The sequence below is a fragment of the Poromitra crassiceps genome, assembly GCF_964638095.1.
Source record: "Poromitra crassiceps genome assembly, chromosome: 27".
Taxonomy (NCBI): domain Eukaryota; kingdom Metazoa; phylum Chordata; class Actinopteri; order Beryciformes; family Melamphaidae; genus Poromitra; species Poromitra crassiceps.
Window position 1 is genome coordinate 17,654,660 of NC_139650.1, and position 26,829 is coordinate 17,681,488.

Sequence of the window (26,829 nt, forward strand, 5' to 3'; positions counted from 1 at the left end):
AGCGAATCCCAGTTTTATGGGATGAGAAGGTAATTAGTCCCTCTACACCTTCGCACTCATCTCTGCTTCTCCAGGTTATAAATACCAGCCCTGCCGGCTCATGAAGGGTCTCCTTTAAATGACATCCTCACGCTTTACAAAAGGTTAGAACAAAGGATTTCTGGGATTACGTGACGTGACGTTTAAACACATCGGGGGTCGTCTGAGATGTGCTCTTCATCTACTGTAGAAGGTGAGTCACAAGTAGAGTTGTTTCCACACAGATACCCAGGCTAACATCAATACTCAATACCATTACAATACTGAAACACGTCAAGAGGCACACAAATAAACAAAGACAGATGGACGGACAGATGCACGCCTTTCCATAATCTAGGACTGATAAAACTCGTTCAAAACTTTGCACTTACACAGCAGATTACCCCTGCTCTAGTCATCAGCCTATCACAACACAGCAGATTACCCCTGCCCTAGTCATCAGCCTATCAGAACACATCAGATTACCCCTGCTCTAGTCATCAGCCTATCACAACACAGCAGATTACCCCTGCTCTAGTCATCAGCCTATCACAACACAGCAGATTACCCCTGCTCTAGTCATCAGCCTATCACAACGCTTTTATATTGTTGAAGCAACAGATACCCACCAATGATAGGGAGGCACAAATCTGTAATATGTTTGATTTTTCATTAAGGGAAAGCACTGCTGGTATTGATGCTGTTGCAAATGAGTATTGTATCAGTTTAAAATTTTCAATATTTATGGATATTTACAATATTTACTATTGATAACCGCAAATGAGTATTGTATCCGTTCCCCCCCCCAAAAAGCAACGATACTTATCAATACTATCGATACCTGTTGCAAATGAGTGTTCTATCCATAAAAATAAAAATAAAGTATCGATACTTATTGATACTTTTGACAACCACAGTCACAACCCAACAGTCATCTGATAGAGATTTGGAAAACTGCAGCAGACAACAGGACAGCAACCTTGGCTGGTTGCCTTCACTTTTGGTGTTGGATGCTGGTACAGTCAGTACAGTTCAATCAGGAGCTCTAGCTTCCCAAGGTCAGGCTCCATTCTGAGGAGACAAATAACCTCATAATCTCCGAAATGTCGCTCAGGAACCACTTCGGGTAATAACAAATAATGACCCTATTTCTACCATTGGGAAAAGAGGTATTGATTTTCCCATTCAGCAAAGCCCGGAAATATGACCTTTGTATTTGCTTTACAGGGGTGGATATATGCCATTGTTTTGGAAAGGGAAACACACTATTTGTTTTATGTGATTGGCAACGGGTCTCAAGGCTGCATCCGAGGTGTGGAAATCATGTAATAGTTACATATATATGTGTACTTACTGTAATAACGCCTCACATTTGGGGCAAAAAATGGCTGCTAACTGAATAGTAATTTCACTTAGTCCACTACTTAAGCCATTCTCAACTTCACACGCAATTAGGAATTAAAACGTTCCACAAAAGATTATAATTCAATACGACTTGGCAGAAGTGTCATAACTAAAGATCTAAAGAGTGCCCCAGGATTCTGTGATTACCATTTCAAAACCTGGCTCTTAATTGATTTGATCATTTGCTCAAGTGAAGTAGTGCACTCCAGCTGTTTCCAGGTCATTTGAATTGATTTTGAAGTGGGCCTGATTGCGCGTAGTGACACACTGGGCAGCAGAGAGGGTTAGGGTCAGGGTTAGGGTGTTCAGGTTAGGGTCAGGGTTATGGTTTAGGGTCAGGGTTAGTGTCAGGGTTAGGGTTAGTATTAGGGTCAGGGTTACTCAAACATTTCCAGTTAATAAATGGTGAGCCGGGTTGGAAATCAGCCAAGGACTACTAATGGTGTTACTATTAGGGCTGCAACTAACGATTATTTTCATAATCGATTAATCTGTCGATTCTTTTCTCGATTAATCGATTAGTTGTTTGGTCTATAAAATGACAGAAAATGGTGGCAAATGTCGATCAGTGTTTACCAAAGCCGAAGATGACGCCCTCAAATGTCTTGTTTTGTCCACAACTCAAAGATAATATCAGTTTACTGTCATACAGGAGTAAAGAAACCAGAAAACATTCACATTTACGAAGCTGGAATCAGAGAATTTAGACCTTTTCTCTTAAAATTGTACTCAAAACGATTAATCGATTATCAAAATAGTTGTCGATTAATTTTCTGTCGATCGACTAATCGATTAATCGATTAATCGTTGCAGCTCTAGTTACTATTGTTGAGTAGATCCTTTGAGCAACCTTTTTTGAGCAACCAATACTTTTAAATGTTTTTAGTTACTGAAAGTTTTAGAGTAATGAGTATCAAACAGTTTGTCACCGTCAAAAAATTCAAGGCAGTCTACTCTAAATTGATATGTGTGAAAGTAAAGCACATCTTGTTGAGTAAAACATACATGATGTATTCTGTCCTCGTTCTTCCTCTGTTGGTAAAGCACAGCGGTAGGCAAAGTGAGCACAGTGGTAGCTATGAATACAGTATGAATATGCATTCAATCTGCTTTATTGGAGTATTACCCAGATTAACAATGTGACTATGTTGTCAATAGGGCTGCCACAAACTATTATTTTGATAGTCGACTAGTCACCGATTATTTCAACGATTAGTCGACTAATGGGATCATAAATTGTAGCTTATCGCACAATTAATCAATCGCTCTGATGTAGCTATCATCAGCTTCTGAATTTAGCTTGTTGTTTTAAGCATGTGCAAACTAAAAAATAAAGATGATAATTCACTCAAAAATAATCTTTTCATGAACTTCAAGGTTTAGAGCATGTAGCAGCATATTTATTTCTGGCATCAATGTACTTGCAGGTAATAAATGTAATATAGTGCAAATTTGCAAAACTGCAAAATAGTAGACATTGAAATTTAAAACATATAGTGCAATGAAATATGTACTATCCATTGAATGAATAATGCAAAATAAAATTAGGGCACTACTACGTGGAATGGAAATGGAACCAAAAACTATTCACTATGTATGCAACCAAAATATCAACAGAAATAAATAGTTTCAGTCTTCTCAGGCATCAAACACATTTTTAAATGTCGTAAGTAGAGTGCAAACTGCGGAGTAAAATGAGGTTTCCAGTATTCCCGTCAGCAACAGGAGCAACGTTGCTATGATGACAACGTTACAGCAAGGCTTTTAACGTTAATATCGTTAGCCAATAGCTAACGTTAGCAGCTAAAACTTAATGTTGCGGTTGGCATTGAGCTAACAAGCTAATTAGCCTTTATCTCCATCATCGTCTGCATTCACAACAACGTGCTTCCCTTTGAGATGCTCGCGCATCATACTCGTGCTGCCATGATAAGCGAGTTCAGCTGATTTTGCATTTCACATTATTGTGGGTGAAATGCTCCCACACTTTGGACGTATGAGGACGGCTAGACATTTTTTCTGTGGAGAAGCACTGGGAGCTGCTTGTTTTTCCGGTCACGGTGATGTCACATTTTCGCCGGATGATGGGTACTGAGCATGTGCATCAAAGACAGGACGGAGACGCCTGGAGGCCAGGCCAGCCAGTGAGGCCATCGCAGGCAGCAGCTTCACGGAAACAAAACAAACGTGTTTTTTCGTTTTTTCAGCAAAAAAAACAACATGCGATGACGTGGATTACCAAATACGTCGGCGACGATTTTGGTAATCCACGTCATCGCGACTAGTCGACTAATCGTGGCAGCCCTAGTTGTCATCAGCTTTTCTTCTTTTTTTTACCTTTATTTATCTCTTTCTTTTTCAGGAGTGCCAGGTTCACATTCACACAGACATTCATACCTGGAAGCTGACTAGTACAACAACCATAGTCTGATCTGTTGGCCACTGAACAGCTCCACTGGAGCAGTTGGGGTTAAGGGCCTTGCTCAAGGGCACCTTAGTGGTGGTAATGAGGGAGGGGAAAGCGCTGCCATTTCACTTTCCCCACATTTATCCTGCCGGTCCCGGGGATTGAACCGACAACCTTCCGGTCACAAGCTCGCTTCTCTAACCATTGGGCCACCACTGCCCAGCTGTGTCGCTCATAATGTGTAACCTCATGATGATGAGCCGTACCCATCTCCATTAAAATCCATTGGATCACAATTATCAAGCAGATTATTGGCTAGTGTAGGTTAGTGCAACATTTTTGTTTGCTTGTTTGCTTGTTTTGCAATGGAGTGTCAAGGTAAATAATTATATGGTGATATATTAATAATTACATTCACAGCACTGTAACAGCTCATCCAGGTTAAGGTATCAGTGTAGCTTACTGCACAGTGTACTATTTTATTTATGTTTCTCATTATCAGGTTGCAAGCTGTTCATATGACACAAAATTAAAATCAATTAATCAATTAATAAAAATAAACAATGCAATATTTCCAATTAAATTCTGATAGTGCATGCTTGTAACTGGGAGAGCATGCAAATGTGACTGAAAACGTCAGGAATAAGTAATGATCTTATTACGTGATTTACTTAAAGATTTATCAAGATAGCATTAGCAATTCCCTAGGTGAGAGCTTCTTCAGGCCTTCAGGCCTAATCAAGTCAACATGATATCATGCAGTGTAAGATGAAAGCCAATACATCTCAAACTTCCCTCAGAGTCAAGGACAGTAGCTGTGGTACCAAGAGTTCAGGGCTTAGCCTTCCCAACCTGAATGATTGAATTTCTTGGCAGGGGGATTCATTTAAATGATAATTCTTATTTTTGAAGCCCTTTAAAAAATGTAAATACTCTCCGTGCACGACTTCCTATTAATTAACTTTTTTCTTCTCACATTCTTCTTTCGCTCTCCCCTCCTCTCTTCTCTTTACCAGTGAACTGGGCACACTAATAGGTTATGAATAATTCTGTTTCAGTTTAGACGGCAATTAGCCGCCATGCCAGAGGCCATACTTCTTCCTCTCTGGTGGAGTGGTGATTTAGGACCCAGCTGGGTTAGGGCCATCCAACTATCTCCTGATCCAACTATCTCCTGATCCAACTATCTCCTGATCCAACTATCTCCTGATCCAACTATCTCCTGGATCCAACTATCTCCTGGATCCAACTATCTCCTGATCCAACTATCTCCTGATCCAACTATCTCCTGATCCAACTATCTCCTGGCTACATCACTCACCGGATCCCATGCTGAAACAAGAAAGGGTTCAGCAGGGAAATCCCTTCCCATTGACAGAGTCTCTCAGCGTGGGGTAAACTACTCGTCAGCGTGGGGTAAACTACTCGTCAGCGTGGGGGAAACTACTCGTCAGCGTGGGGGAAACTACTCGTCAGCGTGGGGGAAACTACTCGTCAGCGTGGGGGAAACAACTCGAGCTGTGCCCCGTTTTGAGACGTTTGTATGGGAAGCGGAAGGTCAGGGCAGGGCACACTTAGAGAAGGAATGTCCAAGTTAACACTTTCAGTGCCACGGCCCTTGGGCAAAAGGTTGCTTGCTGTGCCACATAGGCCGCAATGCATTTTAAAACAGTCATATAATTTCTTTAATAATTACTATGTAAACACTGAACACGCACAAATAACGATGAGACTCTCTTCTATCACCTGCAAAAAAAAGTTTATTGATCCCATTTTCCGTTCTTTAGTTATGAGCCGGAGAAGATAGCTTGATTGAACGAAAAAAAGAGCTTTTTTTCTACGAGCTGAGATAATGAGCCTTTTGTGAAATTAAACATTTCAAGCACATCACTGACTCTGAAGCTAATTTTCTGATGTAGTCACACCTCAAAAATAATTTCCTTCAATAAAACAGTGAAGGCAAGGGAATTTTGTTTGGAAGAATAATATTTTTAGCTGAAACCAGCAGCGCTGGCGCCTGCATGCGCTGCTGGTTGCAGCTTCTTGCTGATCTTTTGCTGCTGGTGGGCATCGGATATTCTGGCTTGCGTTTGCCAACCCTGTCCTGCTGTCTGGGTCTGTGTTGTGTACTTGGCTCTGCGTGCCCACCTCCCCCCCTCCTCCTCCCCCCCCGCCCGTTGTGGGAGGAGTATCTCTCTGCTCTGCTGTTTTCTCATTTTCTCTGCCTGTGCTCAGCACTGAAAAAGTCTGCTAGATCCTGCTTTTTTACAGCCGCGTGTACCAGCTCCCATGCTTCGAGTTGAGAATAATAACAAATCCACGGCTGATCATGTGTTGCAGCGGACACGGAGGCTGTTGCAGCGGACATCGAGGTGCTCAATTGTGATAGCAGATTGGCTGCTGCAGGGGCACAGCTAAACGTTGCTTCAATGAAGCCGCTGCATACGGACGGATGCGATGCGATTTCCTTCCCCCCAATGACTTCTTCTGTGTGTTTCACTCCACGTTCTCTCATCTGGAGAGCGCTGTCGCCACCTAAGGGTTCTGTAAAATAGGTTAGACACATTCAATACCTCTGAATATTGTAAGAGGCGATGTAAGAGGCATAGATCGACACCCCCCCGTCAAAAAAAAAAAATCGAGTTATGACGCCATTTGGCGTCGCTGGCACTGTACGGTAAATTTCTAATGACGCCATATGGCGTCGCTGGCACTGAATGTGTTAAGAGAGAAAAAAAAACAAGACTAGGCAAGCCTAGTTAAGCCGGACCCGGACTGCTGCTGAACATTCATGCACAATGGAGAGTCAGTCAGTCAGTAGTGTGACTCACTGGAAGCAGGCTGCGGGGATAAGCTCTGCCATTGGCTCCGACCATTTCAGTCGGAGCGAAGGAAAATCCATTTCCGCTCCCTGTGTGTCGCTCTCAAATGCCTCCGCCGCTGTGAAACAACAACAACGCTAGCTAGCAAGCTAGCAACCTACACGCTGAAAATGGCAAGTTTTGATGAAGATTGTGTAATAAAGCAGGCCTGCTTCGTACTTTCGGTGGATGGTTGTAAAGATAACGGAGCATGTTTTTTCCCGCTAGACCAGAGTGAGAGTAAGAGCAGCCAGACTCTCTCCTGCACGGGTACAATGCAAAATGGAGATAGTCTGGCAAGAGAGACTAGTCAGTCAGTAAGGCCCTTGAAGCGTTTCTTGGCGGGCCGTTCCGAGTCCGGCACAAAAAAAGAGACAAATTTCTTTGGATTTTCATATCAAAACTCAATCATGTCTTCTTCCTGTAAAACAAAATATGCCGTGTGCTTACGTCAGGCGGGCACCTAACAATTTCAACCAATAATATCATGACATCCACCCATCAATCAATCTCCGGGGCTAGAGGAAAATTCCAAGAATGCTCGCAACATGGCTACATGGGCTAACATTGCGAGCATGAATGCTAGCCCATAAATGTATAGTGCCTCTCTGCTGTCAGCCAGTTCTCTGCTCTGGGGCTGGCTGCAGTGAGCCAGCCCGTAGTCCACGCAGCTGTATTTACATGATATTGTGTGTTATTGAAACAGATTTCAGATGCCGTGTCTCCCTCTCTGCTCGGCAGACACTACAGTGCACTCGCTGTCTCATTTGCTCGTCCCAGACACGCCCACTTGTCAACGGTCAAATCAAATTCCTCACAATGTTATGTCCCGCCCAGAGCCGTATAATAGAAGAGTTCCGACATCTCCATTCACTCCAATGGACCAGTTTTTTTTCCAGGAAGTAAGGTCCTGGAACTCTTGAGTAAAAAAAGCAGCACTGTCGAGTTGCAGCAAAATAGACAGTTTTTGTTGTACTTTGAAAGGGGTTTTCATCCCTTGAATCAAATTGTACATTATCAGCTTTATTTTAGCATGCAAAAGTAGCGCGAGACTCATTCCTGGCGGTTCATTGGCTAATGAGTCTCGCATTTTGGTCCTCCGCTGACGCCACTCTCTCTCTAGAGGACACTAGTCCCGCCTAACTATGCTGTTCCTGCTGCTCACGCACGTGTGTTTCAATAAGTCAGTCACTCACTAAGCGTTTGTTCACACCAGGCGCTTAACAGGAGGAGCAGAGCTGAAGCTAAAGCCACGCTGAAGCTGAGCTCACGCTGAACCGGTCACACAAGAAGCACTCTCTTTTCCTCAGCGCCCCGCTCGGCGTGCCTTGACCCCGCCCGCAACTTCCATTGACTTCATGCCTGGCAGCAGGAAAATAGAACTGAATCCTGAACGACGATCGCTTCAGCGCAGCTTCAGGGTGGCTTGAGCGTTGCTTCGGCGTATGGTGTGTCAATGCCCCGCCCCTGCCGGCCCGTTTGGGGAAGAATGAAAGAAAGACAGATAAAAACCAGAGGCAGTTCTTAGAGGCACAAAATGTACTAATGGGGTAATAATGGCACGCAGTGGCTCTCTCTGGTGTTGGACTGAACAGTTCCACTCTTGCTAATGAGCCACAGAAGCACACAGAGAACAGTGTGCCTTTGCTGCTGCTATTGATACATCAGAGGGAAGCCAAACAGCTGTCGTTATGGGAGACTTAAATCCAATAATTACAGCACAGATTGAGCAATAGGCTACAGGCAAGGGCCCTCCCCTCGTCACTGAGTGAAATATTATACCAGCCCAATGAATAATGCTAATCGCTGCTGGAACAGAGAGGGAATTGTGAGATCGATGAAAGGAAGCTCAGACAGCCTACATCAGCGGCAAATCCACTCTTTGACGGCTTTGACAATAGTGTTAAGTACAAATTAGAATAGATAGATAGATAGATAGATAGATAGATAAATAGATAGATATTGAGAAAGTTACCCTCAATTTACCTCAACCACTGTTTTTTTCACGAGACAGCGTTTTATACAGTGTCTGGTGTGAGACAGTGTTTTATACAGTGTCTGGTGTGAGAGAGTGTTTTATACAGTGTCTGGTGTGAGACAGCGTTTTATACAGTGTCTGGTGTGAGACAGTGTTTTATACAGTGTCTGGTGTGAGACAGCGTTTTATACAGTGTCTGGTGTGAGACAGTGTTTTATACAGTGTCTGGTGTGAGACAGCGTTTTATACAGTGTCTGGTGTGAGACAGTGTTTTATACAGTGTCTGGTGTGAGACAGCGTTTTATACAGTGTCTGGTGAGACAGCGTTTTATACAGTGTCTGGTGAGAGAGCGTTTTATACAGTGTCTGGTGTGAGAGAGCGTTTTATACAGTGTCTGGTGTGAGAGAGCGTTTTATACAGTGTCTGGTGTGAGAGAGCGTTTTATACAGTGTCTGGTGTGAGACAGTGTTTTATACAGTGTCTGGTGTGAGACAGTGTTTTATACAGTGTCTGGTGTGAGACAGTGTTTTATACAGTGTCTGGTGTGAGAGAGCGTTTTATACAGTGTCTGGTGTGAGACAGTGTTTTATACAGTGTCTGGTGTGAGACAGTGTTTTATACAGTGTCTGGTGTGAGACAGCGTTTTATACAGTGTCTGGTGTGAGACAGTGTTTTATACAGTGTCTGGTGTGAGACAGCGTTTTATACAGTGTCTGGTGTGAGACAGCGTTTTATACAGTGTCTGGTGTGAGACAGCGTTTTATACAGTGTCTGGTGTGAGAGAGCGTTTTATACAGTGTCTGGTGTGAGACAGCGTTTTATACAGTGTCTGGTGTGAGAGAGTGTTTTATACAGTGTCTGGTGTGAGAGAGCGTTTTATACAGTGTCTGGTGTGAGACAGCGTTTTATACAGTGTCTGGTGTGAGAGAGTGTTTTATACAGTGTCTGGTGTGAGACAGCGTTTTATACAGTGTCTGGTGTGAGACAGCGTTTTATACAGTGTCTGGTGTGAGACAGCGTTTTATACAGTGTCTGGTGTGAGACAGCGTTTTATACAGTGTCTGGTGTGAGACAGCGTTTTATACAGTGTCTGGTGTGAGACAGCGTTTTATACAGTGTCTGGTGTGAGACAGCGTTTTATACAGTGTCTGGTGTGAGACAGCGTTTTATACAGTGTCTGGTGTGAGAGAGCGTTTTATACAGTGTCTGGTGTGAGACAGCGTTTTATACAGTGTCTGGTGTGAGACAGCGTTTTATACTGGTGTGAGACAGTGTTTTATACAGTGTCTGGTGTGAGACAGTGTTTTATACAGTGTCTGGTGTGAGACAGCGTTTTATACTGGTGTGAGACAGTGTTTTATACAGTGTCTCGTGTGAGACAGCGTTTTATACAGTGTCTGGTGTGAGAGAGCGTTTTATACAGTGTCTGGTGTGAGACAGTGTTTTATACAGTGTCTGGTGTGAGTGTGTTTTATACAGTGTCTGGTGTGAGACAGCGTTTTATACAGTGTCTGGTGTGAGAGTGTGTTTTATACAGTGTCTGGTGTGAGAGAGCGTTTTATACAGTGTCTGGTGTGAGAGAGCGTTTTATACAGTGTCTGGTGTGAGAGAGCGTTTTATACAGTGTCTGGTGTGAGACAGTGTTTTATACAGTGTCTGGTGTGAGACAGTGTTTTATACAGTGTCTGGTGTGAGACAGCGTTTTATACAGTGTCTGGTGTGAGACAGCGTTTTATACAGTGTCTGGTGTGAGACAGCGTTTTATACAGTGTCTGGTGTGAGAGAGCGTTTTATACAGTGTCTGGTGTGAGACAGTGTTTTATACAGTGTCTGGTGTGAGACAGTGTTTTATACAGTGTCTGGTGTGAGACAGTGTTTTATACAGTGTCTGGTGTGAGACAGCGTTTTATACAGTGTCTGGTGTGAGACAGCGTTTTATACAGTGTCTGGTGTGAGACAGCGTTTTATACAGTGTCTGGTGTGAGACAGTGTTTTATACAGTGTCTGGTGTGAGATCAGTGGTGTGGAAAGGTCCTCTGAATGAAACATGATGTTTGATGTCCCAGCCAGATGTCCCCACAGCAGACAGAGATGAGAGGTGACAGAGCGGAGCACAGACAGAGGGAGTGCACAGAGGTGATGGTGCGCACCGACGTCAATGTGGCAGGTTGGCCCTGAGGTGTGAGGGACTCATCCCGTAAGCAGAAGGTCACAGGGTCACATCCCCACAACAGCCAGCATGGCTTGAGCGAGACTCTGAAGCTCCACCTGCTCAGTGCTGTGCATCGCTCCAGATATGAGCAACAGCTTTAGCCACAATCAAATTAAATCAAAAGTGTATTTATTGATTATTTGCTCCGCCCCCTCTGCCGATCTGGGGAGAGTTGTAGACTAACACATGCTTCTTCGATACCTATGTGCACTCGCCAGCCGCTTCTTTTCACCTGACAGTGAGGAGTTTCACCAGCAGGACATAGCGCGTGGGAGGATCACGCTATTCCCCCCAGGTTCCCTTCCCCCCCTGAACAGGCACCCCGTCCGACTAGAGATGGCACTATAGTACAACGACCAGGACACATACATACCCTTAATCTGGCTTCCCACCCGCAGACGTGGCCAATTGTGCCTGTAGGAACATCTGACCAGGCCGGAGGTAAATGGGGCTTGAACCTGCAACCCTCGTGTTGATAGACAGGGAATCCCGGACGTGTAAAATAAAAATACACCTTTGCCTTCTAAGCTCATTTTCGAGACCATTATGCATTTTTTAATCCAAATCCCAGCTTCTTTTCTTCCCACTAGCTGAAGCTAGCACTACAACCCAGCTAGCCAAGCCGCGTGGCTCAGTAGCACACAACTGCTAAGGCTAGCAGACAAGCACGAGAAAAAAAACACCCTTAGCTTTCGCAGCAAGTTCCTGGCGAAGAGAACCGGGTCGAAGAAAGTCGCCCCGCGGTCTCGTCCGCCTTCTCGTGATCGTTGAGGGAACAGGTAAGACGGGGGTAGCTACTGGCTAAGAGCTAACAAGCTAGCAGTGGTCTCAGAGGAGGACAGTCTACAGGGGTTTGCTGGATGCTTGTGAGTGATACGTGTTGGCGCGGACGTGACTCACGGGGCCGGAGCGGGTGGCCGCGTCATAGCCAAAGCCAAGGTGCCTTCAGGCGTCATGGGTGGTTCCATAGTGGTCAACTTTTTGAGAAAAATTGACATTTTTAGCAAACCCCTCTCCACCCCTCGCATCATATAAACAGGGAATCCCTTCCATTATGGAAGCAAGGTGCCCTCCAAAAAGCAGTTTTTTGGGGGGGTTCCGTTTCTTTTTGAGACTTTAAAACATAGATGGAAGTGCTGTAAGTTACTCACACATAACCGTAAGAAAAACGTTCCCTGATGCCAGCACCACCTTCTCCCGGGTTGCCCGGTCGTAGATACCCACATGGCATTCATAGGGCCCGTTGTCTGAGATGCGCACCTCCGGGAGCCTGTCAAAAAACACAAGAGCATTGAGTCAGACGACAGACACTTCACAAAGACAGATAGCATCATAGATCTTTACACAATGTCGTATCGCAGCCGCCACACATGGCAGGAGTTACCTCCTGCACCTGATGTGAGCTGGCTATACACAACAGGAAGAACAGTGTCACATTTCAAACATACAGCTGAGCTGGAAAAAATAATAATTTGCAATCCAGAAATATTGACAATACGATGAACCAAGTAAACACATTAGTGAACAAATAAACAATGATGTTCAAATATGGAGTTAAAAAAAAATATTTTCTTACAAAAACTCCTTACTGCCGGTGAATCCTATCATAAGTGTCTGTCTGTGTGTGTGAGTGAGCACAATGTGTTCGGCCACAGCTATGCCATTTTACGTGTGATCGGGCTGAATCTTTCAGGAAGTGTCGAGAGCACCCCCTGCAGGCAATCAGGGCGGTGACGGTGCAACTTGGCCATGCCGCACAATGGCTGCACAGCCTCCACCGCGCAAATCAGCCGGGGGGCGGAGTTGGGCTGCACTGAGGGGAGTTGCGGAGCTGTCGTTGTAGGGACCTGCAGCTCCAGGAGAGGCAAATCGTAATTTTGTTTTAATGCTCATGTTTTTGGATCTGTTGGGGAGCTATTTTCCACGATTTTGATGACATTTAGGGGTCTGGGGAACAAACAAGATGCAGAAAAGTCTGTCCACGCTGGCCAGCCTGCAGCGAGCAGTCCATACAGCACACAGTCCATACAGCACACAGTCCATACAGCACACAGTCCATACAGCACACAGTCCATACGGGTTGGGCGTGCAGAGAACCCAACATTTACACTCCATACACGGCACGGGATGAGTATTCCGTAACGAGTATAGCCAAACTGTACGGGGGGGAAGTGTGATCCTACCATATGCTACGTCCTACCGGTGAAATTCCTCACTGTCAGTTGAGGGGACTGTACATGTATCGGAGGAAGCATGGTCTAGTGCTAATAGTCTACAACTCTCCCTGGATCAGCAGAGGGGGTGGAGCAACGACCGGGACACCAGGGGGAATTTGCCAAGTACAAAAAATGAGAGAGAAAAAAAAAGAAATTTGATAGACAAAGATATGACTTAAAATGGTGGAGATCTCATTTTCCAAACGTGATAGAAAGGCTTTTGCATAACTGTGCCATAACAACATGTGACTAGATGAATGAAGTCCCACACACTGTCCTCAGAAGATGATTAATGGCACAAGGTTTAGGTCATCCACCCTTCATCAGAGACACCATCAGAGATACTTCCTTCATCTACGATATCTCATTTTCAAATGGAACCTCTATACGCGGCTCCTGCAGGTCACAGATTAGCATGAGAGCAATTTCCCTCAATAGCAAATGAGATCTACACGGCCGTGGCCGTAATGAGATGTCATCGCTGCTACATCATTTATATTGCCACAATGTCAAATACATCTGCAGTCCTATCTGACAGCGTTCCTCCTCCCCATCACACCAAATCAGCTCTGCGGACAAACGGCAGCCGACGGTTGCTCAGGCCGCGATAGCAGATGACCACAATATGAGCCTTTGTGAAAGAACTATAGGGAGCGTAATGTGTATTCCACACTGGACTAATGTGTATTCCACACTGGACTAATGTGTATTCCACACTGGACTAATGTGTATTCCACACTGGACTAATGTGTATTCCACACTGGACTAATGTGTATTCCACACTGGACTAATGTGTATTCCACACTGGACTAATGTGTATTCCACACTGGACTAATGTGTATTCCACACTGGACTAATGTGTATTCCACACTGGACTAATGTGTATTCCACACTGGACTAATGTGTATTCCACACTGGACTAATCTGTATTCCACACTGGACTAATCTGTATTCCACACTGGACTAATCTGTATTCCACACTGGACTAATGTGTATTCCACACTGGACTAATCTGTATTCCACACTGGACTAATCTGTATTCCACACTGGACTAATCTGTATTCCACACTAATCTGTATTCCACACTGGACTAATCTGTATTCCACACTGGACTAATCTGTATTCCACACTGGACTAATCTGTATTCCACACTGGACTAATCTGTATTCCACACTGGACTAATCTGTATTCCACACTGGACTAATGTGTCAACAATCTGTATTCCACACTGGACTAATGTGTCAACAATCTGTATTCCACACTGGACTAATGTGTCAACAATCTGTATTCCACACTGGACTAATGTGTCAACAGTCTGTATTCCACACTGGACTAATGTGTCAACAGTCTGTATTCCACACTGGACTAATGTGTATTCCACACTGGACTAATGTGTCAACAATCTGTATTCCACACTGGACTAATGTGTCAACAGTCTGTATTCCACACTGGACTAATCTGTATTCCACACTGGACTAATGTGTCAACAATCTGTATTCCACACTGGACTAATGTGTCAACAATCTGTATTCCACACTGGACTAATGTGTCAACAATCTGTATTCCACACTGGACTAATGTGTCAACAGTCTGTATTCCACACTGGACTAATGTGTCAACAGTCTGTATTCCACACTGGACTAATGTGTATTCCACACTGGACTAATGTGTCAACAATCTGTATTCCACACTGGACTAATGTGTCAACAGTCTGTATTCCACACTGGACTAATGTGTCAACAATCTGTATTCCACACTGGACTAATGTGTCAACAGTCTGTATTCCACACTGGACTAATGTGTCAACAGTCTGTATTCCACACTGGACTAATGTGTCAACAGTCTGTATTCCACACTGGACTAATGTGTCAACAGTGATCATCAAAGTGAGACACCAGCGAGAGGCATTTAGCACTCATGATTTATTCCCACAAAACGGGAACAATCGTCCTTGTGCCGCTCGGGTGTTTCAGATGAGGACCTCTGCTGCAACAGTGGCAAGGCACTCACAGTGTCCAGACACTAATGACTTCAGTAGTGTGTGTGTGTGTGTGTGTGTGTGTGTGTGTGTGTGTGTGCGTGTGTGCGTGTGCATGCATGTGTGCGCGTGTGTGTGTGTGTGTGTGCGTGTGTGTGTGTGTGTGTGTGTGTGTGCGTGGGCGTGTGTGCATGTGCATGCATGTGTGCGCGTGTGTGTGTGTGCGTGCGTGTGTGTGTGCGTGTGTGTGTGTGTGGGTGGGCGTGTGTGCGTGTGCATGCATGTGTGTGTGTGTGTGTATGGAGAGGAGAGGAGATCACTCTTTTGGAGAGCAGTCAACTGTGTGAGCCAGCAAAAACACCTCTCCCACTCCATTCTCTATATTGACGATCAGTACTTTCTGTGTGGCGTGGGTCCAGGCTCGGGTCCAGGCCACTGCAGGAGTTTTGTCTTGGCTCCCAGACTATTGGAGATCTCCGCCTACTAATCGTCTGGGGATGTCTCGCCAAGAATAGTGGTTTGAGCGGCGGCGAGAACGACTGCTAACAAACCTGCGGCCCTTTGTCACGTTACCGGAAATACCTACAGTAGCTACCTATCTACCTAGCTACCTACCTACCTAGCTAGCTACCTATCTACCTAGCTACCTACCTATCTACCTACCTATATACCTAGCTACCTACCTACCTATCTACCTAGCTACCTACCTATCTACCTAGCTACCTACCTATCTACCTACCTACCTATCTACCTAGCTATCTACCTACCTACCTACAGTGGCAAGCTACCTACCTACAGTAGCTACCTATCTACCTATCTACCTACCTATCTACCTAGCTACCTACCTATATACCTAGCTACCTACCTACCTACCTATCTACCTAGCTACCTACCTATCTACCTAGCTACCTACCTACCTATCTACCTAGCTACCTACCTATCTACCTAGCTACCTACCTATCTACCTAGCTACCTACCTATCTACCTACCTACCTACCTATCTACCTAGCTACCTACCTACCTACCTATCTACCTACCTACCTACCTACCTACAGTAGCTACCTACCTTCCTTTATCCGTTTACAAATACACAACTACTGCATGTCACTGCCCCTTCTACATGAATGGCCACCCTAAAGACTTTGGATTGGTTCTGCAATGCTGTTTGTTTCCATCCAGTTTGATGAATGAAAGCAGGGAGAAAGTGCTCAGTCTCTGGGTGAGTGAAGCAGTTATAGAGACTCAGTCTCTGGGTGAGTGAAGCAGTTAGAGAGACTCAGTCTCTGGGTGAGTGAAGCAGTTAGAGAGACTCAGTCTCTGGGTGAGTGAAGCAGTTAGAGAGACTCAGTCTCTGGGTGAGTGAAGCAGTTAGAGAGAGACTCAGTCTCTGGGTGAGTGAAGCAGTTAGATAGACTCAGTCTCTGGGTGAGTGAAGCAGTTAGAGAGACTCAGTCTCTGGGTGAGTGAAGCAGTTAGAGAGAGACTCAGTCTCTGGGTGAGTGAAGCAGTTAGAGAGAGACTCAGTCTCTGGGTGAGTGAAGCAGTTAGATAGACTCAGTCTCTGGGTGAGTGAAGCAGTTAGAGAGACTCAGTCTCTGGGTGAGTGAAGCAGTTAGAGAGAGACTCAGTCTCTGGGTGAGTGAAGCAGTTAGAGAGAGACTCAGTCTCTGGGTGAGTGAAGCAGTTAGAGAGACTCAGTCTCTGGGTGAGTGAAGCAGTTAGAGAGAGACTCAGTCTCTGGGTGAGTGAAGCAGTTAGAGAGACTCAGTCTCTGGGTGAGTGAAGCAGTTAGAGAGAGACTCAGTCTCTGGGTGAGTGAAGCAGTTAGAGAGACTCAGTCTCTGGGTGAGTGAAGCAGTTGGAGAGACTCAAGAGACACACTGGTGCAGATGCTGCAGCTCGTGGGTTTTAGCTTCCTGCCTAGAGCATCCCCCGCCCGTGACGGAAGTTCCCGGTTCAATCCCCGGCTGTGGGGGGACTACACACAACGCAGGTTAGATATGCAAATTATGCTAATATGTGTTTCAATATGCATGAAGATCCATACATACGTGTTCCATAATGTCCCCATAAGGTACAGTAACATCAGTGGCTGTGAGTGGACTTTGTCTGAAGTAACCTGAACCTGCCGGCTTGCTTCTATGCAGAGATGTATAGTTTGGTTATGAACACTGACCACCAAACCAGCTTCAACCTGCAGGATGATCTGCGCAGCCCGAGTAGTACAATTGTATTATAAACTGTATTCAAGTATATGAACATCAGATGGGGCATCGCTGAAAAAGTACGGTAATTTAAAAAGTAGGCTTACATTAAGTGTGATCACCTAGAGATATAAAGTAGAGTCTGCCCCAGCACTTCCTCCAGGGATAAGCACGAAACGGGAAAGTTCTGTTTTAACCACAATGTGAGGGAGGGGGGTAATGTGAGGGAGGGGGCAATGCGAGGGAGGGGTAATGTGAGGGAGGGGGGTAATGTGAGGGAGGGGGGTAATGTGAGGGAGGGGGTAATGTGAGGGAGGGGGGCAATGTGAGGGAGGGGGTAATGTGAGGGAGGGGGGTAATGTGAGGGAGGGGGGTAATGTGAGGGAGGGGGTAATGTGAGGGAGGGGGCAATGTGAGGGAGGGGGTAATGTGATGGAGGGGGTAATGTGAGGGAGGGGGCAATGTGAGGGAGGGGGTAATGTGAGGGAGGGGGCAATGTGAGGGAGGGGGTAATGCGAGGGAGAGGGTAATGTGAGGGAGGGGGTAATGTGAGGGAGGGGGGTAATGTGAGGGAGGGGGTAATGCGAGGGAGGGGTAATGTGAGGGAGGGGGCAATGTGAGGGAGATGGTAATGTGAGGGAGGGGGTAATGTGAGGGAGGGGGCAATGTGAGGGAGAGGGTAATGTGAGGGAGGGGGTAATGTGAGGGAGGGGGCAATGTGAGGGAGGGGGTAATGTGAGGGAGGGGGTAATGTGAGGGAGGGGGCAATGTGAGGGAGGGGGTAATGTGAGGGAGGGGGTAATGCGAGGGAGGGGTAATGTGAGGGAGGGGGCAATGTGAGGGAGAGGGTAATGTGAGGGAGAGGGTAATGTGAGGGAGGGGGTAATGTGAGGGAGGGGGTAATGTGAGGGAGGGGGTAATGCGAGGGAGGGGGTAATGTGAGGGAGGGGTAATGTGAGGGAGGGGGTAATGTGAGGGAGGGGGTAATGTGAGGGAGGGGGGTAATGTGAGGGAGGGGGTAATGCGAGGGAGGGGGGTAATGTTAGGGCTGATCGATATGGCCTCTAAAGAATATCGCAATATGTTTTGGCTATATCGCGATACACGATATATATCGCGATATATTTGAAATCTCTCATAAATGCTCAATTTAACCCTTCAGGGTTCATACACATTTTGACCAATGGATTTCCATGACTTTTCCATGACTTTAAACCAAATTTCCATGACCAAACATTTTGTAAAGTCTCGTGTATACATGAAAAAGTCAGTGAGTAAAAATATTCTATGTAATGTAACTACTAACAGATTACAATAATTGAAAAAGTAACATGGTCATTTAGTACTAAAACACGTTACTAGCCCCAACACTGACGACAACAAAGATCTTAGTAGGGCTGGGCAATATGGACCAAAAATTAGGGATGCACGATATGGATTTTTAGAGCCGATACAATAACCGATAAATATATACTTCTCCTGGCCGATAACCAATACGATAAACCAATAATTATTTCACATTTTTGTATTAAAAAAATAAGTTCTTAACCTGTATTTTATGCACACCTGGGGTAAAAAAAGAAGAAGAAAGAAAGTGCAGATGTAGTGAGCAAAGATGGATGATTTAATATGCCATAGCTCTGACCTAAGCAAATCTGACATCACTATTGTGAACACAAACAACACTTCTGATATAATATGATTGTTTTAGTAAAGTGTATCACTCAATAGTCAATACAAAAAATAATGGCTTTTATAGAACCGAAAGCCTAGCTGCTTAGTCTGCAGATAAAACACAACAGGCATAGTAATTTAGACTCTTATTGGCATGACGTTACCGGCAACATATGAGCTGTATGAATTTTGCATTGGGGCCAGTTCTATAGTGAGGCATGGAAAGCCTCACTATACGCCATGATATCTGTGTCGTTTCACTTTTGACTGAAAAATGATGCCTCTAGATTAAAGAAAAGACACTATGTGATGTTGACTTTTATGTAAATGTGCGCATTCGTTTTCCTTATAGATCATGACTGCCCCGCAGCTAGCTACGTTAGCTTCACGTTACCTTGCATGTAACGTTAGCGTTAGTTGCTTTTGGAGACACAAACCCTGGACGTTTCATTTCAAGTATTGCATGAGGTTCTCTATGGTTTACGCCAGCTCTGGGAGTATGAAGTGCTTTAAATGCGGGGATTTTGGTCACAACAAGCTTGTGTAGCGCTGCCTGCTGAACTACCAGGTAGCCACAACCAGCTAGCTAACGTTAGACACCACAACAGCTAACGTTAACGCCAAACAAATCCGCTGCCTCCTCCCCACGTTTGGTTTAGCGTAACGCCAGCTCAGACTTTCCCCTAATCTCAGAAACCTTGCGGCACATGTATTGCAAATTGCAATAGTGGTTGTTTTGTTATCTTTTGAAAGTGACAGGGAGGCTTGCTCAGAGGAAGGGTGAGAGGAGGCACAAAGCTCACGCACAGCATTTCTGAGTGGCTGCCTGCCTCTGAAGCCACGTCTGTCAGGATTAGAAGTATAGGCAGAGCCAGAGAGGAAAGGTTGTAGACTACTAACATGGAGACTTTGCTTCAATATTAAGACTGCTGGAATTAATTTTTCAATGCCCCCTGTAATCTCTACCGCAGGGATGACGTATATTTGTAGGCTTACCCTGAAGTCCCTTCCTGGTTCTTACATGTAAAAGTCATTGGGCTTTTTGTATGGGGATTTCAGTTAAAGTCTGTGGTCAACAAAAGTTTATGAAACAGCAAAGTTTGTGTTCAGCAAGATAATCTTCACAAATCAGGACCGCTTTGATGACTTCTGAAGCGTTTTCAGAAAATTGTGTTAAAGAAAACATGCAAATCACGCCCCAAAACATAGTGTGCTTTATCATCTATTTGACTCTAAATAGAATTGACAAAATGAACATCATGCTGTAGTGAAGAATTGAAACTGACGATAGACCATAAACTCATTAGGAAAGTGTTTACTGCGGGCATAAATTAAATAAGTACGGTCATCTTCCCATTTCAAAACTTGATGGTGTTGAAGCCACGTCGTTATTAGACTCTGTGGCTCATTTTATGTATTGCACTGGTTACCCTGTACTGTTGTTTCAATGTTTTTGGTATTTATGAGAAACAGTGTCTTGGGACACAAGACACATTTCTGACTTGTCCGACAATTGGAAAACTATAGGGTTATAAAGGTTTCATGAGTGGTACCTATACAGTATGCTGGCATTATCCACAGAGTTTCAATGAATGGGCTGCCTTGGAACAGTCCCACAAAGCGCTACGTGCCTCCAATGCAGAGCATGTGTGTGTCGCTCCTTCCCTGTCTCACAATCCAACCGTAAACCCTCTCCACACACAACACTGCACTCCACACAACACCCACTGCACTGCACCCCACACAACACCCACTGCACCCCACACAACACCCACTGCACTCCACACAACACCCACTGCACTCCACACAACACCCCACACAACACCCACTGCACTCCACACAACACCCACTGCACTCCACACAACACCCACTGCACCCCACACAACACCCACTGCACTCCACACAACACCCACTGCACTGCACACAACACCCACTGCACCCCACACAACACCCACTGCACCCCACACAACACCCACTGCACTCCACACAACACCCACTGCACTCCACACAACACCCACTGCACTCCACACAACACCCACTGCACTCCACACAACACCCACTGCACCGCACACAACACCCACTGCACCGCACACAACACCCACTGCACCCCACACAACACCCACTGCACTCCACACAACACCCACTGCACCCCACACAACACCCACTGCACTCCACACAACACCCACTGCACTCCACACAACACCCCACACAACACCCACTGCACTCCACACAATACCCACTGCACTCCACACAACACTCACTGCACTCCACACAACACCCCACACAACACCCACTGCACTCCACACAACACCCACTGCACTCCACACAACACCCACTGCACTCCACACAACACCCCACACAACACCCACTGCACTCCACACAATACCCACTGCACTCCACACAACACCCACTGCACTCCACACAACACCCCACACAACACCCACTGCACTCCACACAACACCCACTGCACTCCACACAATACCCACTGCACTCCACACAACACTCACTGCACCCCACACAACACCCACTGCACTCCACACAACACCCCACACAACACCCACTGCACTCCACACAACACCCACTGCACCCCACACAACACCCACTGCACTCCACACAACACCCCACACAACACCCACTGCACTCCACACAACACCCACTGCACTCCACACAACACGCACTGCACTGCACACAACACCCACTGCACTCCACACAACACCCACTGCACTCCACACAATACCCACTGCACTCCACACAACACTCACTGCACTCCACACAACAGCCACTGCACTCCACACAACACCCCACACAACACCCACTGCACTCCACACAACACCCACTGCACCCCACACAACACCCACTGCACTCCACACAACACCCCACACAACACCCACTGCACTCCACACAACACCCACTGCACTCCACACAACACCCACTGCACTCCACACAACACCCACTGCACTCCACACAACACCCACTGCACTGCACACAACACCCACTGCACTCCACACAACACCCACTGCACTCCACACAATACCCACTGCACTCCACACAACACTCACTGCACTCCACACAACACCCACTGCACTCCACACAACACCCACTGCACTCCACACAACACCCACTGCACTCCACACAACACCCACTGCACTCCACACAATACCCACTGCACTCCACACAACACCCACTGCACTCCACACAACACCCACTGCACTCCACACAACACCCACTGCACTCCACACAATACCCACTGCACTCCACACAACACCCACTGCACTCCACACAATACCCACTGCACTCCACACAACACTCACTGCACTCCACACAACACCCACTGCACTCCACACAACACCCACTGCACTCCACACAACACCCACTGCACTCCACACAATACCCACTGCACTCCACACAACACCCACTGCACTCCACACAACACCCACTGCACTCCACACAACACCCACTGCACTCCACACAATACCCACTGCACTCCACACAACACCCACTGCACTCCACACAATACCCACTGCACTCCACACAACACTCACTGCACTCCACACAACACCCACTGCACTCCACACAACACCCACTGCACTCCACACAACACCCACTGCATTCCACACAACACCCACTGCACTCCACACAACACCCACTGCACTCCACACAACACCCACTGCACCCCACACAACACCCACTGCACTCCACACAACACCCACAACACTCCACACAACACCCACAACACTCCACACAACACCCACTGCACTCCACACAACACCCACAACACTCCACACAACACCCACTGCACCCCACACAACACCCACTGCACTCCACACAACACCCACTGCACTCCACACAACACCCACTGCACTCCACACAACACCCACTGCACTCCACACAACACCCACTGCACTCCACACAACACCCACAACACTCCACACAACACCCACAACACTCCACACAACACCCACTGCACTCCACACAACACCCACAACACTCCACACAACACCCACTGCACTCCACACAACACCCACAACACTCCACACAACACCCACAACACTCCACACAACACCCACTGCACTCCACACAACACCCACAACACTCCACACAACACCCACTGCACTCCACACAACACCCACTGCACTCCACACAACACCCACTGCACTCCACACAACACCCCACACAACACCCACTGCACACCACACAACACTCCTCCACACAACACCCACTGCACCCCACACAACACCCACTGCACTCCACACAACACCCACTGCACTCCACACAACACCCACTGCACTCCACACAACACCCACTGCATCGCATGCTTACCCTTCTTCCTGAAGCCCTCTTCTTTAACCTTTTTTCCCTCTACAACTAAATGATGTATCGTTGTTTATTTTCAGACAATTTATAAATCCTTTTGTCCTTTGCTTCGTTTTGAAAGTCTGGACCTCATTAATCAGCGAGTTATAAAAAGCTGATTAACAACGACCCAAACCAAGGTAAGGGGCTGCGACACCAAAACAAAAAAAACATTTTTACTACAGCCTCGAAAACACAAATTAATGTCAATACAAACGAGGTATGATAAGTAAGAAAGGAACTCATTGAATAACTGAATAATTTCCAGCAGAAAACCCAGAGTAAAACGTGCTACAAAAACCCCTGCATCTACATTCAGAACAGCATGTACAAGGCAGAGATCGATCGCAATTGGCCCCCATGGAGGAGCAGCAAAAACACCAGACTGCAAAGAGAGATCGATTGTCCCCGGGGAGCTGCATCTGAAAGTGCTTTCCTGTTATATAGGCCCGCCTCCAAAACTCCTCCCGCCTACAAATGCAGGCAAGCGCAACTGCCTAGAGAGTGAATCAGAGCGGTCTTGACAGTGCAGGACCTGATAGCTAATCCGCTCAAACTCTGAATCACACCAAATAGCACTCGATTGGAATATAGTGTTGTCTGGTCTAAAGTGGCTACTCTGAGTACAACACATACTCATACCGAAATGACAGAATAGACCATTTCTCGGTATAGGGGCGGGCGATATGACGATCTTAGATCGTTAACGATTAGAATGGCTCCACGATCTGCCTTTCCAGACAGATCGTTAGTATCGTGCTACATGCAGTGCACATTCTATCAGTTGCATTTCTATGTCTGAAAGACGCCTCTAAAGTCCCCCCCCCCCTTTTTTCACTTGGCAAAGTGCGAGCAGCATGGAGCAACACAGAGGGGGAGTTAGTTTGACTTGTGATTGTGAACACACACTTAACGTAGAAGGCATCTTCGAACGAATGAAAGAATAAGAATAATTAGCCCTCCACAGTTCAGACTTAACTTTTTTGTTACAGCATTGGTTATCACTGCCTGCTTGGCATTGGCTCGAGGAGCCGATGGCTGTACCCGGTTGGCAAAAGCACGTCGACCGTGTTTTCTCACAAATTCCAAATAGGCGTCATTCTGATAAACTGGTCACATATTTGGAATGTTACGTTCTCGTCCGAAAAAATTATTAAAACATTATAACAGTTTTTTTTTTTGCTTGAAAACTGTTTGTTGGCAAGTCTAAAAATTATAAAGGTAGGAGTAATCTACTTCCAGGTCTAAAACGGAATAACGATGACAAAATTACATTATGCAGAAGCGTCCTGATATGGGCAAATGATAAGGTGAATATGGAAACCAAATTCCCTGTAGGATGGGATGCACAGAAAGGTGTGTAATAATGTCCTGTATTTCCTGCAGGATGGGATGCACAGAAAGGTGTGTAATAATGTCCTGTATTCCCTGCAGGATGGGATGCACAGAAAGGTGTGTAATAATGTCCTGTATTCCCTGCAGGATGGGATGCACAGAGAGGTGTGTAATAATGTCCTGTATTCCCTGCAGGATGGGATGCACAGAGAGGTGTGTAATAATGTCCTGTATTCCCTGCAGGATGGGATGCACAGAGAGGTGTGTAATAATGTCCTGTATTCCCTGCAGGATGGGATGCACAGAGAGGTGTGTAATAATGTCCTGTATTCCCTGCAGGATGGGATGCACAGAGAGGTGTGTAATAATGTCCTGTATTCCCTGCAGGATGGGATGCACAGAGAGGTGTGTAATAATGTCCTGTATTCCCTGCAGGATGGGATGCACAGAGAGGTGTGTAATAATGTCCTGTATTCCCTGCAGGATGGGATGCACAGAGAGGTGTGTAATAATGTCCTGTATTCCCTGCAGGGTGGGATGCACAGAGAGGTGTGTAATAATGTCCTGTATTCCCTGCAGGGTGAGATGCACAGAGAGGTGTGTAATAATGTCCTGTATTCCCTGCAGGATGGGATGCACAGAAAGGTGTGTAATAATGTCCTGTATTCCCTGCAGGATGGGATGCACAGAGAGGTGTGTAATAATGTCCTGTATTCCCTGCAGGATGGGATGCACAGAGAGGTGTGTAATAATGTCCTGTATTCCCTGCAGGATGGGATGCACAGAGAGGTGTGTAATAATGTCCTGTATTCCCTGCAGGATGGGATGCACAGAGAGGTGTGTAATAATGTCCTGTATTCCCTGCAGGATGGGATGCACAGAGAGGTGTGTAATAATGTCCTGTATTCCCTGCAGGGTGGGATGCACAGAGAGGTGTGTAATAATGTCCTGTATTCCCTGCAGGGTGGGATGCACAGAGAGGTGTGTAATAATGTCCTGTGTTCCCTGCAGGATGGGATGCACAGAGAGGTGTGTAATAATGTCCTGTGTTCCCTGCAGGGTGAGATGCACAGAGAGGTGTGTAATAATGTCCTGTATTCCCTGCAGGGTGGGATGCACAGAGAGGTGTGTAATAATGTCCTGTGTTTCCTTGAGGAATAAGCATGAAGCAGGATGATGAGGGTGATGCTGTGATGCTGTGTGTGCCGGGCGGGGGAGCTGTGATTGGGTGTTTGTGCCGGCTGGTGACATGACGCTAAATGCTGATGTAGCTCATCTCTCAGTTCTTACACACAAAGCTGTGCTTCTGTTGCTCGCAATCCTGATGATTGCATTCATGCATTCAAATCCACACAGAATGCACCGATGAGAAGATGGTGCACAGCATGGAGGACGCATTGGAAGAAGGGTGAGGGGCCACGGAGAAATGTCACGACGCAGCCTTCCTGCTGCCTGATGTTAAAGCCTCATCCAGTACGCAACGTTACGTGTTACTCCCTAAGAACGCATTACACTCCGTGTTCAGTTACTGAAATTTGGTGAATTCTTCCTCTTAATATATGAAATAAAGAAGATAAATCAATGACTTTGCTTTAAGCAGGAATGTCAGGAGATTTGATGGCATGTTATTTGCAGGGGAAAGACTTTATATATCTGTGCACGATTAAGCAATAATACACAACAATGATGCACTCAGACCCAAGCACCACGGAAGTCAGCCAGCCAGCTTGAGCTACAGCGATCTGGGAACCCAGAGTCTATGGCAGGTAAATAGACTCTGGGACACAGCAGGTAAATAGACTCTGGGACAGTAAATAGACTCTGGGACAGTAAATAGACTCTGGGACAGTAAATAGACTCTGGGACAGTAAATAGACTCTGGGACAGTAAATAGACTCTGGGACAGTAAATAGACTCTGGGACAGGCTTCCTGTACAGCGAGAATCTTCCGCCCGGGACTTCCGCCTCCGTGCAGTGCCGCTCTGTTGTTGTATCAGTGAATATAAGAGTTCCGGTCCCGAACATAAGTGAATATATAAGAATTTTGACGTTTAGCATTCAAAATAAAAGGGACGCAATGTATGGTTTTAAAAGGCACCACTGCGCAGAAGTGGAAGTCCCGGGCGGATGATCCGCGTTTCAACCTCTCTGGTCTGGTCTCTGGTCAAAAGCAACCAATCAGGGTTAT

At 46.1% G+C, this 26,829-nt stretch overlaps 1 protein-coding gene across 1 annotated transcript in view; it reads right to left on the reverse strand.

Moving 5' to 3' along the window:
- The window catches only part of igsf21a (immunoglobin superfamily, member 21a), a gene marked incomplete at its 5' end in the record, with an annotated part of 443,028 nt that overhangs the window by 155,361 nt on the left and 260,838 nt on the right, over positions 1 to 26,829 (reverse strand). The window contains one exon of the mRNA XM_083661710.1: positions 12,033 to 12,151. Within this exon, the coding sequence (XP_083517836.1) occupies positions 12,033 to 12,151 (119 nt within the window). The remainder of the gene's footprint in view (positions 1 to 12,032; positions 12,152 to 26,829) is intronic.